Source organism: Palaemon carinicauda, chromosome 39 (assembly GCF_036898095.1).
Source record: "Palaemon carinicauda isolate YSFRI2023 chromosome 39, ASM3689809v2, whole genome shotgun sequence".
Lineage (NCBI taxonomy): Eukaryota > Metazoa > Arthropoda > Malacostraca > Decapoda > Palaemonidae > Palaemon > Palaemon carinicauda.
This window is the reverse complement of record NC_090763.1, coordinates 20,906,751-20,920,695: the sequence shown is the minus strand read 5'-3', so window position 1 is coordinate 20,920,695 and position 13,945 is coordinate 20,906,751. Positions and strand designations below refer to the sequence as shown.

Genomic DNA, 13,945 nt, shown 5'->3' with positions numbered 1-13,945 from the left:
TCCCATTTGTGGGGATAGGTTATTCAAAACTTTAAAGGATGTTACAAAGGCCACATTGAATTGGGAAAAAATTGACAAATTGAACTTGAGGTTATTAAATACAAATATAGTACAGAAAACAGTATATCAGTAGCATGGCAATAACAAAACAGTTTAATAAATTTTTTCAATCTCCTTTTCGATGTTTTATACAATATATTCCTAGTAAATGAAATATAAATATAATTGAAAAATAAAAATATAAGCAATATAGACTAATCGATTGAATGTCCTTGATAACTAATATACAAAGTCCATAGCATGAGATAGAAGCTGGGATTTTGAAAAAAGGGGATAAGATTACTCGGTAGGAAAGAGCTGATCAAATTATTTCTTCTTTTTTTTTGTGTGGCTCTAACTCCTGCAAGACAACCCTAGCAACTCTAGATTTTCTACTATTATTATGCTTTTGTGCCTTTGCCAACTTCAAACTTGTATTATATAAGTCCTTTAAATATCATGATAATACCACTGATGTATTATGTAATAAACATTGGTACAACAAAAACATTAGAATTGATGCATAGTGAACTTTTTCCTTGTATACAACTGGAGAGGTAGAAGGTGTCATTGGGAAGTATGGCGTACCAGGTGAAAATGAGAGTGGTGAGAGACTGGTAGATATGTGTTGAGCAAGAGATGGTGATAAGTTCTAGCTTCTTCAAAAAGAAAGATAACAAGTATACATGGGTAAGAGTGGCAAATGGAAGAGTGGTAGAAAGGGCGTTAATGGATTGTGTTGATAACTAAAAGAATGTTAGGAAGATTGAAAGACGTGCACGTATTTAGGGGTATGGCTAACGGTATGTCTGATAATTTTTTAGTGGAAGGAAAATTAGTTGTAGCAAAAGAGTGGGGGAATAGAGTAGGTGGATGTAAAAGGGAGCTAGTGAGGGTTGAAGAGCTAATAAAACCGGGGGGGTAAAAAGTAAATATCAAGAAAAGTTGAAAATGGCATATGATGAAGTGAAAGTAAGAGAAACTGGTAATTTAGAAGAGGAGTGGAAGTTAGTAAAAGAAAATTTTGTTGGGATTGCAAGTGATGTGTGGCAAGAAGTTTGTTGGAGGTAGCATGAGAAAGGGCAGTGAATGGTGGAACGAAGGAGTGAAGGTAAAAGTGGAAGAGAAAAAGAGGGCTTTTGAAGAATGGCTGCAGAGTAATAGTGTAGAGAAGTATGAAAGATATAGAGAGAAAAATGTGGAAGTAAAGCGAAAGGTAAGTGAGGCAAAGAGGGAAGCTGACCTGAGGTGGGGTCAGGGATTGGGTAAGAAGTGAAGAAAGTAAGGAAGTCTGGATCAAGAATTGAAGAGACATTGAAAGATGAAAATGGAAGGTTGTTAAAAGGAGAGGAGGCAAGGAAAAGGTGGGCGGAGTATTTTGAAAGTTTGCTGAATGTTGAAGATAATAGGGAGGCAGATATAATTGCTGTTCCAGGTGTTGAGGTGGTGATGGGAGATGAGAATGAGAGAGAGATTACAAGAGAGGAAGTGAGGAGAGCACTAGATGAAATGAGAGTAGGAAAAGCATCTGGTATGGATGGTGTGAGAGTTGAGATGTTGAAGGAAGGGGGTGTGACTGTACTTGAATGGTTGGTAAGATTGTTTAATATGTGTTTTGTGTTGTCAATGGTACCATTAGATTGGGTTTGTGCGTGTATTGTACCACTATACAAGGGTAAGGGAGATGTGCATGAGTGTTCAATTCAAGAGGTATTAGTTTGTTGAGTGTAGTTGGAAAAGTGTATGGTAGAGTACTGATTAATAGGATTAAGGATAAAACAGAGAATGCAATCTCAGAAGTACAGGGGGGTTTTAGAAGAGGTAGGGGTTGTATGAATCAGATTTTTACAGTTAGGCAGATATGTGAGAAATATTAAGCAAAAGGTAAGGATGTGTATGTTGCGTTTATGGATCTGGAGAAAGCGTATGATAGAGTTGATAGGGAAGCAATGTGGAATGTGATGAGATTATATGGAGTTGGTGGAAGGTTGTTGCAAGCAGTGAAAATTTTCTACAAAGGTAGTAAAGCATGTGTTAGGATAGGAAATAAAGTGACCGATTGGTTTCCGGTGAGAGTGGGACTGAGACAGGGATGTGTGATGTCACCGTGGTTGTTTAACATGTATGTTGATGGAGTGGTGAGAGAGGTGAATGCTTGAGTGCTTGGACGAGGATTGAAACTGGTAGACGAGAATGACCATGAATGGGAGGTAAATCAGTTGTTGTTTGCGGATGATACTGTACTGGTTGCAGACGCGGAAGAGAAGCTTGGCCGATTTGTGACAGAATGTGGAAGGGTGTGTGAGAAAAGGAAGTTGAGAGTTAATGTGGGTAAGAGTAAGGTTATGAGAGGTACGAGAAGGGAAGGTGGTGCAAGGTTGAATGTCATGTTGAATGGAGAGTTACTTGAGGAGGTGGATCAGTTCAAGTACTAGGGGTCTGTTGTTGCAGCAAATGGTGGAGTGGAAGCAGATGTACGTCAGAGAGTGAATGAAGGATGCAAAGTGTTGGGGGCAGTTAAGGGAGTAGTAAAAAATAGAGGGTTGGGCATGGATGTAAAGAGAGTTCTGTATGAGAAAGTGATTTTACCAACTGTGATGTATGGATCGGAGTTGTGGGGAATGAAAGTGACGGAGAGACAGAAATTGAATGTGTTTGAGATGAAGTGTCTAAGGAGTATGGCTGGTGTATCTCAAGTAGATAGAGTTAGGAACGAAGTAATGAAGGTGAGAACGGGTGTAAGAAATGAGTTAGCAGCTAGAGTGGATATGAATGTGTTGAGGTGGTTTGGCCATGTTGAGAGAATGGAAAATGGCTGTCTGCTAAAGAAGGTGATGAATGCAAGAGTTGATGGGAGAAGTGCAAGAGGAAGGCCAAGGTTTGGGTTGATGGATAGAGTGAAGGAAGCTCTGGGTGATAGGAGGATAGATGTGAGAGAGGCAAGAAAGCGTGCTAGAAATAGGAATGAATGGTGAGCGATTGTGACGCAGTTCCGGTAGGCCCTGTTGCTTCCTCCGGTGCCTTGGATGACCACGGAGGTAGCAGCAGTAGGGGATTCAGCATTATGAAGCTTCATCTGTGGTGGATAATGTGGGAGGGTGGGCTGTGCCACCCTAGCAGTACCAGCCAAACTCTGTTGAGTCCCTTGTCAGGCTGGGAGGAACATAGAGAGGAGACGTCCCCTTTTTTGTTTCATTTGTTTGATGTCGGCTACCCCCCAAGATTGGGGGAAGTGCCTTGTTATATGTATGTATGTACAACTTAGATGGGAGTAGTTTATTATCCAACAAAGTTTGTCACTCATCTATGTAATTTTTGATAAATTTGAGTTCATTTAGTATTGATTTTTTGCTGAATATACTGAGCTGACACTACAGTTTGATAATACATTCATAAATTTGAAAATGTGTCGACACAAAACTACTGGTTTCGGACAAACTGATTTCATCTAATCAACAGCTGCCAAAGATGTGGCCTTGAATACAAATATGCCATTTTAAGAATAATAAGAGTATAGTTCTGTTACCCTACATTTATTGAAATCCTGTAGTATAAAGAATTGGGACTAAGTGCTTTTCAAGTGTATTTTGTTCAGTGTTTATATTTATGGTAAAATCTTAACAGCTGGTTGAAATATGTAAATAAACTGATTTTTTTTTTATTATTCTAAAGAATTCGGCCGAAGTGCTTTTTAAGTGTATTTTGTTCAGTGCATGTATTTACAATAAAATCTTAGCAGCTGGCTGAAATATGGAAATAAACTGATTTTTGTTATTATTTCATGCTGGGCAGAATTTGTTAATGTTTCGCCAACAAATTCAAATTCTCCGGGTGATTCAGAGGGTCTGGAGGATTCTGTGTTACCCTGCGACTCCAACTCACCAGAAAACTCAAGTAATGACAGTAGAGGCAGGATTTCTTTGTCAAATGTTGATGCTGAGGTTCTGGAAGACCCCTTGGATAAATCTTGTAAGGTAAGTTCTTTTGAAATCTAATAAATATACATATATTTTTTTCATGTAAAAATATCCTTGGAAGGAGAAAGGATTTATGAGGTAGAATCATTTATATATTCCGGGAACTATGACAGCTAACAAAGGGTCTTTAGGAGTGGAATTTAATGAAAGATTAAAAAAAAAGCCAATCAGACAATGGCAAGGTTAAGTAAAATTTGGAAATCAAGTCGCCTGAAATAACATATAAAAATCAGGCTATATATTAGTTTAGTAAGGTCGATGTTACTGTATGGACATAGTCGTGGTATGGCATTGAAATGATATCCAATAGATTTGAGAACAAAGCCCTCAGAAGAATATTGAGAGTTAAATGGCAGAACAGGATTAGAAATGAAGCTATAAGAGAATACTCAAGTGCCATATATGGGTGAGATCATGATGAGGGGTAGATGGAGATGGTTTGGTCATGCTCTTTGCACTCCCCAAGAGAGATTAGTTTATCAAACATTTAATTGAGCCCCATAAGGCACTAGAAGATTTGGGAGACCCAGGCCTACATGGCTGAGGACTGAAGCGTGAAGTAGGAGATGATTAATGGAGAAGTATTGATTTAAAAGCTGAAGATAGAGACGACTAGTGAAATCTAACTGAGGCCCTTTGCGTCAATAGGCTTAAGAGGAGATAATGATGATGATGATGAAATATATCACTCATATACCCTCCATCGCAGTTTTTGTGTGTTCCCATATACTGCAGATACACAATCTTTAAAAGAGAATCGTATGTATCTGAAATTAAGTAAATTATTTTTTAAATCTCTAGGTAGTTTTATGAGTGTAAGACTTTTCTATTCACATTAGAAAAAGTTACTTGGAATTATCATTACGAAAATTTCACTCACTGTGAGTGAATTTTATTTGACTTGAAGAGTACTGTACAGATGTCATTTGACATAAATTGTATTTTCAGTTTTTCAGGCTCATGGATATGTTTGGAGCTTTAATGAGGGGATCAGTCAGGAATTTAGAAACACTTGATAAATGTATAGTAGGAGTAAAAAAAATCTTATATTTCTTTATAAGTATTTGAAAGTATTACCTCTAATGCAAGTTGCGCTGTGACTGAGAAGTTGTATAATCAAATGCTATCTGTATGTGGGATCTAAAATGACTTCCATTTTCCAGCTAAGTTTGGTCAGAAGAGTGTGTGAACCTCCTGATTCCCGTACCAATCCTCTTGCCATAAACATTGGTCGCTTGTTACATGATCCTGAGCTAAGTGACATGACCTTTGTTGTGGTCCCACCTGCAGGTATAGTATTTACACTTCTTAAATGTTATTACTGATTTATGATTGGGAAGTAACCTTAAAATTCTAAGAAATTTTTGTTCATTATTCTATAATTTTAAGGGGGACTGTCTGTTAATGGTATAAATGAACATAGTATCAATTTACATCTACATGTAATATGTGTATAGGACTTGTGGTATAAATTCTGTTAAAATAATTACCAATTGAAATTCAGAGCAGTGAGACACATTATTCAGATATTCGGTGTTTCTCACAGATGATGAAGCATCTCCAAGTTCAAGTCAGGAAGACTTAAATGCTCTGGAAGGGCATGATCCACATCATGGTATGAATAAGGATTTCCTGAGGGAGTCTGGTGCAGATTCCAGTGATCTTAAGTGTGGGAGCATCACGCCGCCTTTACTTAAGATGTCTTCAACTGTGGTGCGTAAAGTTAAGAAATCTCTGAGCCTAGATCGTCCGTCCGTTCGTGCAGTAATGCCATCACAAGCATATAGTCTTGACTGTGATGCTTTGACTTGTTCTGATCATAATTTAGTGCCTGGTAGTGTTCTTGAGAATAGAGAACACAGCCAAAATTATGTTGCTGACTGGAAGTCTGCATTTAGAAACTCAAAGGGAAATGAGAACTGTGATGGTAGATCTGGAGAAAACATACCTAAGAGTGAAACCAGAGGGAGTTTTCGAGCTGGTGATGAGTGTGGCGTTATTAATGTAAAGAGTAAAAGAGAAATTCTGGAAAGCATAGGACGAGCTGATTGTGATAAAGTTAGTGTTGATATAGGTCTTTCAAGTAAGTTAAGGAACTCAGTGTGTTTAAGTAGAGAAACCAAGCTTGATAATTCTGTGATTAAATGCTTAGAAAAAATTAATGCAGAAGATGTTATAGATAACAGGGACACCCAGAGTAATAAGTTAGAAAACGAGACTAATGATGTGAAAGAAACAAAGAAGGATTCTGATACCTGTTCAACTATAATCGAAGACATATCAAGAGAAGAATTAAAGAAGGAATTTGAAAAGAGAAAAGAGCTGGAGAACTCGCAAAATGTTTCTCCCCAAGTCTTTAACAATAGCCAAAAATCGTATACATCAACAGACCATATGAGAGGGAAATCAAAGGATTCTCAAAGTTTTGGAGATATTAAGCTGATGAAGTCATCAAGTTCAGAAGCATTTCAGAAAGAGAAGTTAGGAAAAATAACTGTTGCTAAGGAAACTAGCCATGTTCCCATTAGTAATGTTTCGCCACGACGAGAGGGAGAAGGTTTGGAGCCCAAATATGGATGGGAAGGAGTGGAGCTGAAGGCTCACAGGGTCGTAGTTGCCTCGAGATGCGAGTGGTTCAGAAGAGCTCTCCTCTCAGGCATGCGGGAAGCTATTGACAGGTCAGTACATGAAAATAAATTAGGTCATATTTTTCAATATTAAACTTACCCGGTGATCATATAGCTGTCAGCTCTGCTGCCCGACAGAAAAACCTAAGGACGAAATACGCCAGCGATCGCTATACAGGTGGGGGTGTACATCAACAGCGCCATCTGTCGAGCAGGTACTCAAGTACTCGATGTCAACACAGAACCAATTTTCTCTCTGTCGTGCCACCGGCAAGACCTATTGAATACGCTGTTGTTTTCTGGATTGATTTTCACGTTATTTGGTGAAGTATTCATTTCTGGTTATTAGCTATCGCTGTGCAGAAGTTATCTTCAATACTTCCTTGCATTCTTTTTTGGATTTTGGATTATTTGTTGACGACTTGGATAGATTTTGAATTCCCCCCTTTGACTAATTCAAGATGTCTGACCCTTCTCAAGTCCCCAAGTACAGGAAGTGTAGCGCTAGGGACTGTTCTAGGCGTCTTCCGAAGGCCTCTATCGATCCGCACACCGTTTGTTCCAATTGTAGGGGTAAAGCCTGTCAATTGGAAGATCGATGTGAGGAATGCGTTGGGCTTTCGGAATTCGGGTTTCAAGAATTCCTGAAATATGCACGTAGGCTAGAGAAGGATAGGATCAGGAGGAGTTCGTCTCGCTCAATTGATTTTTCCTCTCCCCATGCCCCTCAACCTATTCCTTCCCCTGTAGTGGTTGCACCCGACCCCCCTGCTAGCTCTCATCAACCTTCAATGGCAGATATGATGCGTGCCATCCAGGCTCTAGGTGAGAGAGTCGAGTCATTGGCGAATGACCGCAATCAACTCATGGCTGACGTCAGGGAGTTGAAAGGTAAAAGTGCAGTGGGAAGTGAAGTGAGTGTCAGTGCAGTGAAAAGTGTCAGTGTTACGCATGAGGGTGCGTCTGTTCGTGCCTGTCGTCCTCCCAGTCCGGGACCTCTTGCAAGCTCCCAAGCCCAGGGGAGAAGCAATGTCGTACGACCAAAGGGTTCGACAGGCTTTAATCAGCGGACAGACGTTCCCTCCGTGGTTTCGGACGTATCTTTCCTAGATCGTCCCACCCACAAGAAGACGAGTGAGCCCGTTCATTCCTCGTCTGCGGAAGAGGTTTCTCGACAGAAACGATGGACCAAGGTCTCACGGCCTCTTAAACGTAAGGTCCCTTCCGAGCAAGTCCAACGGCCCAGGTGTAGCCACTGGGTCAGTTCGGACTCGCTGCAGTCCTCCGACGACTGCACACCTCCTAAGAGAGGCAAAGTGGTACCGCAACAGGCAGTAACTCCGTCTGTTGCCGCACCCGCTGTTTTAGACCCTCAGTCACAACGGACAGTAACTCCGTCTGTTGCCGCTTTTGTAGACCCTAAGTGGTCTTTGCTGCAGTCTATGCAGACTCAGTTAGCTGCTGTTATGCAGGAGTTTCGTGCTGAGAAGGTTGACGCTGCACCCGTTAGCCTACAACCTGCCACGGTTGTGCGCCCAGCAGACGCTGAGGCTGCCTGCTCCCACACTCCAGCTGTGAGAGCTCCTCCACCCATGCGCAGTCGACCCTGCCAGACGCATGCTGACGTTCACAGACGCACGGAACCCTCCGTTGCCGTGCGTGAGCTACCACAACATCAAGAGGGTGGAGTTAGGCTGCCGTGTTTTGACGCGGTGCGTCAGCCTCCGCAACCCACGGTGGTCTCCGCTATCCTTCCACAGTCGGGAGTAGACGCTTTGCGCACCCACTCAGCTTTGGTTGTTGCCAGTTCTCAGACTGACCAACAGTGGCATGACGTTGGGTCCAGTGCAGCCACGCATGCACCCGTGCTGCCGGACTCAGCCGTCCAGCCTACTCCGTTGCCTCTTCCTCCTCAACATTCAGACGATGGTATCTCTGATGATGACGAAGCTGCACATCTTGACGACCAACACTCGGACATCGAAGAACCCAAGACCACGCCTCCCTCCTTAGACTTTAGGAAAGTGCTTGCGCTGTTCAAGGATTTATATCCGGATCAGTTTGTGTCTGCAGCACCACGCTCGCCTCCCTCTGAGTTCGCTTTAGGCATGCAGTCAGCAGCACCTGCCTTTACGAAGCTCGTACTCGCTCGCTCGTCCAAGAGAGCTTTAAGGGTACTGGGAGAGTGGTTGCAGTCCAAGAAGCAACTTGGGAAGACATCCTTCATGTTTCCCCCGGTCAAGCTTGCTTCCAGAGCTAGCGTCTGGTATGCCACGGGAGAAGTTCTCGGCTTGGGAGTTCCTGCCTCTGCCCAGGGCGACTTCTCAAGTCTGGTAGACTCTCCCCGCAGGCTGGCTATGAGACGCTCCAAGATTTGCTGGACTCCTTCGGATATGGACCATCTTATGAAGGGAGTTTTCCGTGCATTCGAAGTCTTTAACTTCTTGGACTGGTGTTTGGGAGCGTTGAGCAGGAAGACCTACCCTTCTGATAAGGAAACTTCCATGCTCATCATGTCCTGCATGGACAAAGCCATACGGGATGGTTCTAGTAAGCTTGCGGCTTCTTTCGTGTCTGGGGTCCTCAAGAAGCGGGATCACCTTTGCTCCTTCTTGTCAGCTGGAGTCACCCCATGTCAAAAGTCGGAGCTTATGTTTGCTCCACTCTCGAAGTGTCTCTTCCCTGAAGAGTTGATCAAGGAGATTGCTGCCTCCTTGATCCAGAAAGACACCCATGACCTGGTGGCGTCATCCGCACGCAAAGCCACCCCTTTGCCCTCCGTGCCTAGACCCAGGATGGACACTCCAGCGTCAAGGTTCATTCCGCCCTTTCGTGGCAGAGCCTCCAGCAGAGGAGGTGCTCGTGCCGGAAGTCAACGTGGGAGCAAGAAGAAGGGTTCCAAGTCATCTAGAGGCAGAGTCTGACTGCCACCTTCTTCAGACAGCAGTGGGAGCCAGGCTCAAGAACTACTGGCAGGCCTGGGAGAACAGGGGCGCAGACGCACAGTCTGTGAAGTTACTCAGGGAGGGGTACAAGATTCCATTCTTGCGCAAGGCCCCTCTAGCAACAACTCCCATCGACCTCTCTCCCAGGTACAGAGAGGAGGACAAGAGACTAGCTTTACAGCAAGAGGTCTCTCTCTTACTACAAAAGGGAGCGGTAGTCATAGTCCGGGACCATCAATCCCCGGGCTTCTACAACCGCCTCTTCTTAGTGCCGAAGAAGACAGGAGGGTGGAGACCGGTGCTAGACGTCAGTGCTCTGAATGTCTTTGTCACAAAGCAGACGTTCACCATGGAGACGACAAAGTCGGTTCTAGCATCGGTCAGGAAGGAAGACTGGATGGTCTCGTTAGACCTAAAGGACGCTTACTTTCACGTCCCCATCCACCCAGATTCCCAACCTTTTCTAAGGTTCGTTTTCGGGAATGTTGTATACCAGTTCCAAGCCCTGTGCTTTGGCCTAAGCACGGCACCTCTAGTTTTTACCAAACTGATGAGGAATATTGCCAAATTCCTGCATTTAGCAAACATCAGAGCCTCCCTCTATTTGGACGACTGGCTTTTAAGAGCTGCGTCAAGTCGTCGCTGTCTGGAGAATCTACAGTGGACTCTAGATCTGACCAAGGAATTGGGTCTCCTGGTCAATATAGAAAAGTCCCAACTCGTCCCATCCCAAACTATAGTCTACCTAGGAATGGAGATTCAGAGTCAAGCTTTTCGGGCTTTTCCGTCGGCCCCCAGAATCAGTCAAGCCCAAGAATGCATCCAGTCCATGCTGAAGAAGGACCGATGTTCAGTCAGACAGTGGATGAGTCTGATAGGGACGCTTTCATCACTGGACCAGTTCATCGCGTTAGGGAGACTCCACCTTCGCCCCCTTCAATTTCACTTAGCTGCTCACTGGAGAAAGGACAAGACGCTAGAAGCGGTCTCGGTTCCTATTTCCGAGAAGATGAAGTCGTCACTGACTTGGTGGAAGAACAACATTCTCCTCAGGGAGGGTCTGCCACTGGCTGTTCAGACCCCCGACCACCTTCTCTTCTCGAACGCATCGGACACGGGCTGGGGTGCGACATTGGACGGTCGGGAATGCTCGGGCACGTGGAATGCAGTTCAAAGCGAGTTGCACATCAACTGCAAGGAGCTACTGGCAGTTCATCTGGCCTTGAGAAGCTTCAAGTCCCTCCTTCTAGGCAAGGTGGTGGAGGTGAACTCCGACAACACCACAGCCTTGGCGTACATCTCCAAGCAAGGAGGGACTCATTCGATGACGTTGTACGAGATCGCAAGGGACCTCCTCACCTGGTCAAGAGATCGAAACATATCCCTAGTAACGAGGTTCATTCAAGGCGACATGAATGTCATGGCAGACCGCCTCAGCCGGAAGGGTCAAATCATCCCAACAGAGTGGACCCTTCACAAGAATGTATGCAACAGACTATGGGCATTGTGGGGCCAGCCCACCATAGATCTGTTCGCAACCTCGATGACCAAGAGGCTCCCAATTTATTGTTCACCGATTCCGGACCCAGCAGCAGTTCACATAGATGCCTTTCTTCTGGATTGGTCCCATCTAGACCTTTATGCGTTCCCCCCGTTCAAGATTGTCAACAGAGTACTGCAGAAGTTCGCCTCTCACGAAGGGACAAGGTTGACGTTGGTTGCTCCCCTCTGGCCCGCGAGAGAATGGTTCACCGAGGTACTGCAATGGCTAGTAGACGTTCCCAGAACACTTCCTCTAAGAGTGGACCTTCTGCGTCAGCCGCATGTAAAGAAGGTACACCCAAACCTCCACGCTCTTCGTCTGACTGCCTTCAGACTATCGAAAGACACTCGAGAGCTAGAGGCTTTTCGAAGGAGGCAGCCAGAGCGATTGCTAGAGCTAGGAGGACATCCACTCTCAAAGTCTACCAGTCGAAGTGGGAAGTCTTCCGAAGCTGGTGCAAGTCTAAATCAGTATCCTCAACCAGTACCTCTGTAACTCAGATAGCTGACTTCCTTTTATACCTAAGGAAGGAAAGATCCCTTTCAGCTCCCACGATCAAGGGTTACAGAAGCATGTTGGCAGCAGTCTTCCGTCACAGAGGCTTAGATCTTTCCAACAACAAAGATCTACAGGACCTCCTTAAGTCTTTTGAGACCTCGAAGGAGCGTCGGTTGGCCACACCAGGTTGGAACTTAGACGTGGTACTAAGATTCCTTATGTCAGCAAGGTTCGAACCACTTCAATCAGCCTCTTTAAAAGATCTCACTTTGAAAACTCTTTTCCTCGTCTGCTTAGCAACAGCTAAAAGAGTCAGTGAGATACACGCCTTCAGCAGGAACATTGGATTTACATCTGAAACGGCTACATGTTCCTTACAGCTTGGTTTTTTAGCCAAAAACGAACTTCCTTCTCGTCCTTGGCCCAAATCGTTCGATATTCCAAGCCTTGCTAATTTGGTTGGAAATGAACAAGAAAGAGTACTATGCCCGGTAAGGGCTCTTAAGTACTATTTGAAACGGACTAAGCCATTACGTGGACAATCAGAAGCTTTATGGTGCGCCATTAAGAGACCTTCTTTACCAATGTCGAAGAATGCAGTTTCTTATTATATCAGACTTTTAATTCGAGAAGCTCATTCCCATCTGAATGAGGAGGACCATGCTTTGCTGAAGGTAAGGACACATGAAGTTAGAGCTGTCGCAACTTCAGTGGCCTTCAAACAAAACAGATCTCTGCAGAGTGTAATGGATGCAACCTATTGGAGAAGCAAGTCAGTGTTCGCATCATTTTACCTTAAAGATGTCCAGTCTCTTTACGAGAACTGCTACACCCTGGGACCATTCGTAGCAGCGAGTGCAGTAGTGGGTGAGGGCTCAACCACTACATTCCCCTAATCCCATAACCTTTTTAATCTTTCTCTTGAAATGCTTTTTATTGTTGTTTTTGGGTTGTCCGGAAGGCTAAGAAGCCTTTCGCATCCTGGTTGATTTGGCGGGTGGTCAAATTCTTTCTTGAGAAGCGCCTAGATTAGAGGTTTTGATGAGGTCCTTTAGTATGGGTTGCAACCCTTCATACTTCAGCTCCTAGGAGTCGCTCAGCATCCTATGAGGATCGCGAGGCTCAGTAAGGAAGACGTACTTAAAAAAGGCAGAGTAATTGTTCAAGTCGACTTCCTTACCAGGTACTTATTAATTTTATGTTTGTTATTTTGAATAACTGCTAAAATGAAATACGAAATACTTAGCTCTTAATGTTAACATATATGCTGGTCTCTACCCACCCCCCTGGGTGTGAATCAGCTATATGATCACCGGGTAAGTTTAATATTGAAAAATGTTATTTTCATTAGTAAAATAAATTTTTGAATATACTTACCCGGTGATCATAAATTAAAGGACCCACCCTTCCTCCCCAATAGAGACCCAGTGGGCCGAGGAGAAAATTGGTTCTGTGTTGACATCGAGTACTTGAGTACCTGCTCGACAGATGGCGCTGTCGATTTACACCCCCACCTGTATAGCGATCGCTGGCGTATTTCGTCCTTAGGTTTTTCTGTCGGGCAGCAGAGCTGACAGCTATATGATCACCGGGTAAGTATATTCAAAAATTTATTTTACTAATGAAAATAACATTTTTATTGAAAACAAAATCACTTGCACATTTTGAAGATTGTAATAAGTTTTTTTTTCTATCAGAAAGATCACCAACAGTCAGCTGGAGATGAAGCTACTGTATTTTCACAGTTGTATAATTAGTATAACTTTCTAGTATTATACTGCATTGTCGAGTAATCACCCTTTTAGTTATTAAATGTGGCATGTTTATAAATTCAGTTTTGATAAGAGTAACAGATCTTTATACTTTAGTGATATCGTGACAATCATAGGCTGAGTTATTACAAGGAAAGCTCTCTGGTTAAATTGCATCTATCAACAAATATTTCACAGAGATTAGATACCTATGCCAATTACTCTATATCGTGTAGCAGAATAATACCATTCGTGCACTTCCTGGAGAGGCCTGTAGACATTACCTAAGAGAGTTTTCAGTATCTCCTGCCCACCTAGCTGTATCCACTTTTTTTACTGTCTGCTTTATCTTTATTCCCACTGTATTTCTTCCATCTTGCTTTCTAGCCTTTATAATTTCTGCCTTGAGTGAATGGTGGGGTTTTCCACCAGTTACACCTTGTCTCTAAATGGGTTGCGTTGCTCTCTTGACAAAAAAATCTCCAGTAACAGATAACTTGTAACCGACTGATTTTTATTTGATCTAGTATGGTTGTAAGGAATTACAAAACTATTACAAAAGTAA

General features: G+C 43.4%; 1 protein-coding gene across 3 annotated transcripts in view; it reads left to right on the top strand.

Annotated features, from left to right (window-relative positions):
- Positions 1-13,945, top strand: part of LOC137631063 (uncharacterized) — a 307,769-nt gene that overhangs the window by 45,493 nt on the left and 248,331 nt on the right. For all 3 annotated transcript variants that reach the window (XR_011041845.1, XR_011041844.1, XM_068362666.1), the window contains exons 12-14: positions 3,832-4,013; positions 5,180-5,306; positions 5,563-6,694. Coding sequence is in view for 1 of the 3 variants with exons in the window: in XM_068362666.1 (XP_068218767.1) it covers positions 3,832-4,013; positions 5,180-5,306; positions 5,563-6,694 (1,441 nt within the window). In the remaining 2 variants the exon portion in view is untranslated. The remainder of the gene's footprint in view (positions 1-3,831; positions 4,014-5,179; positions 5,307-5,562; positions 6,695-13,945) is intronic.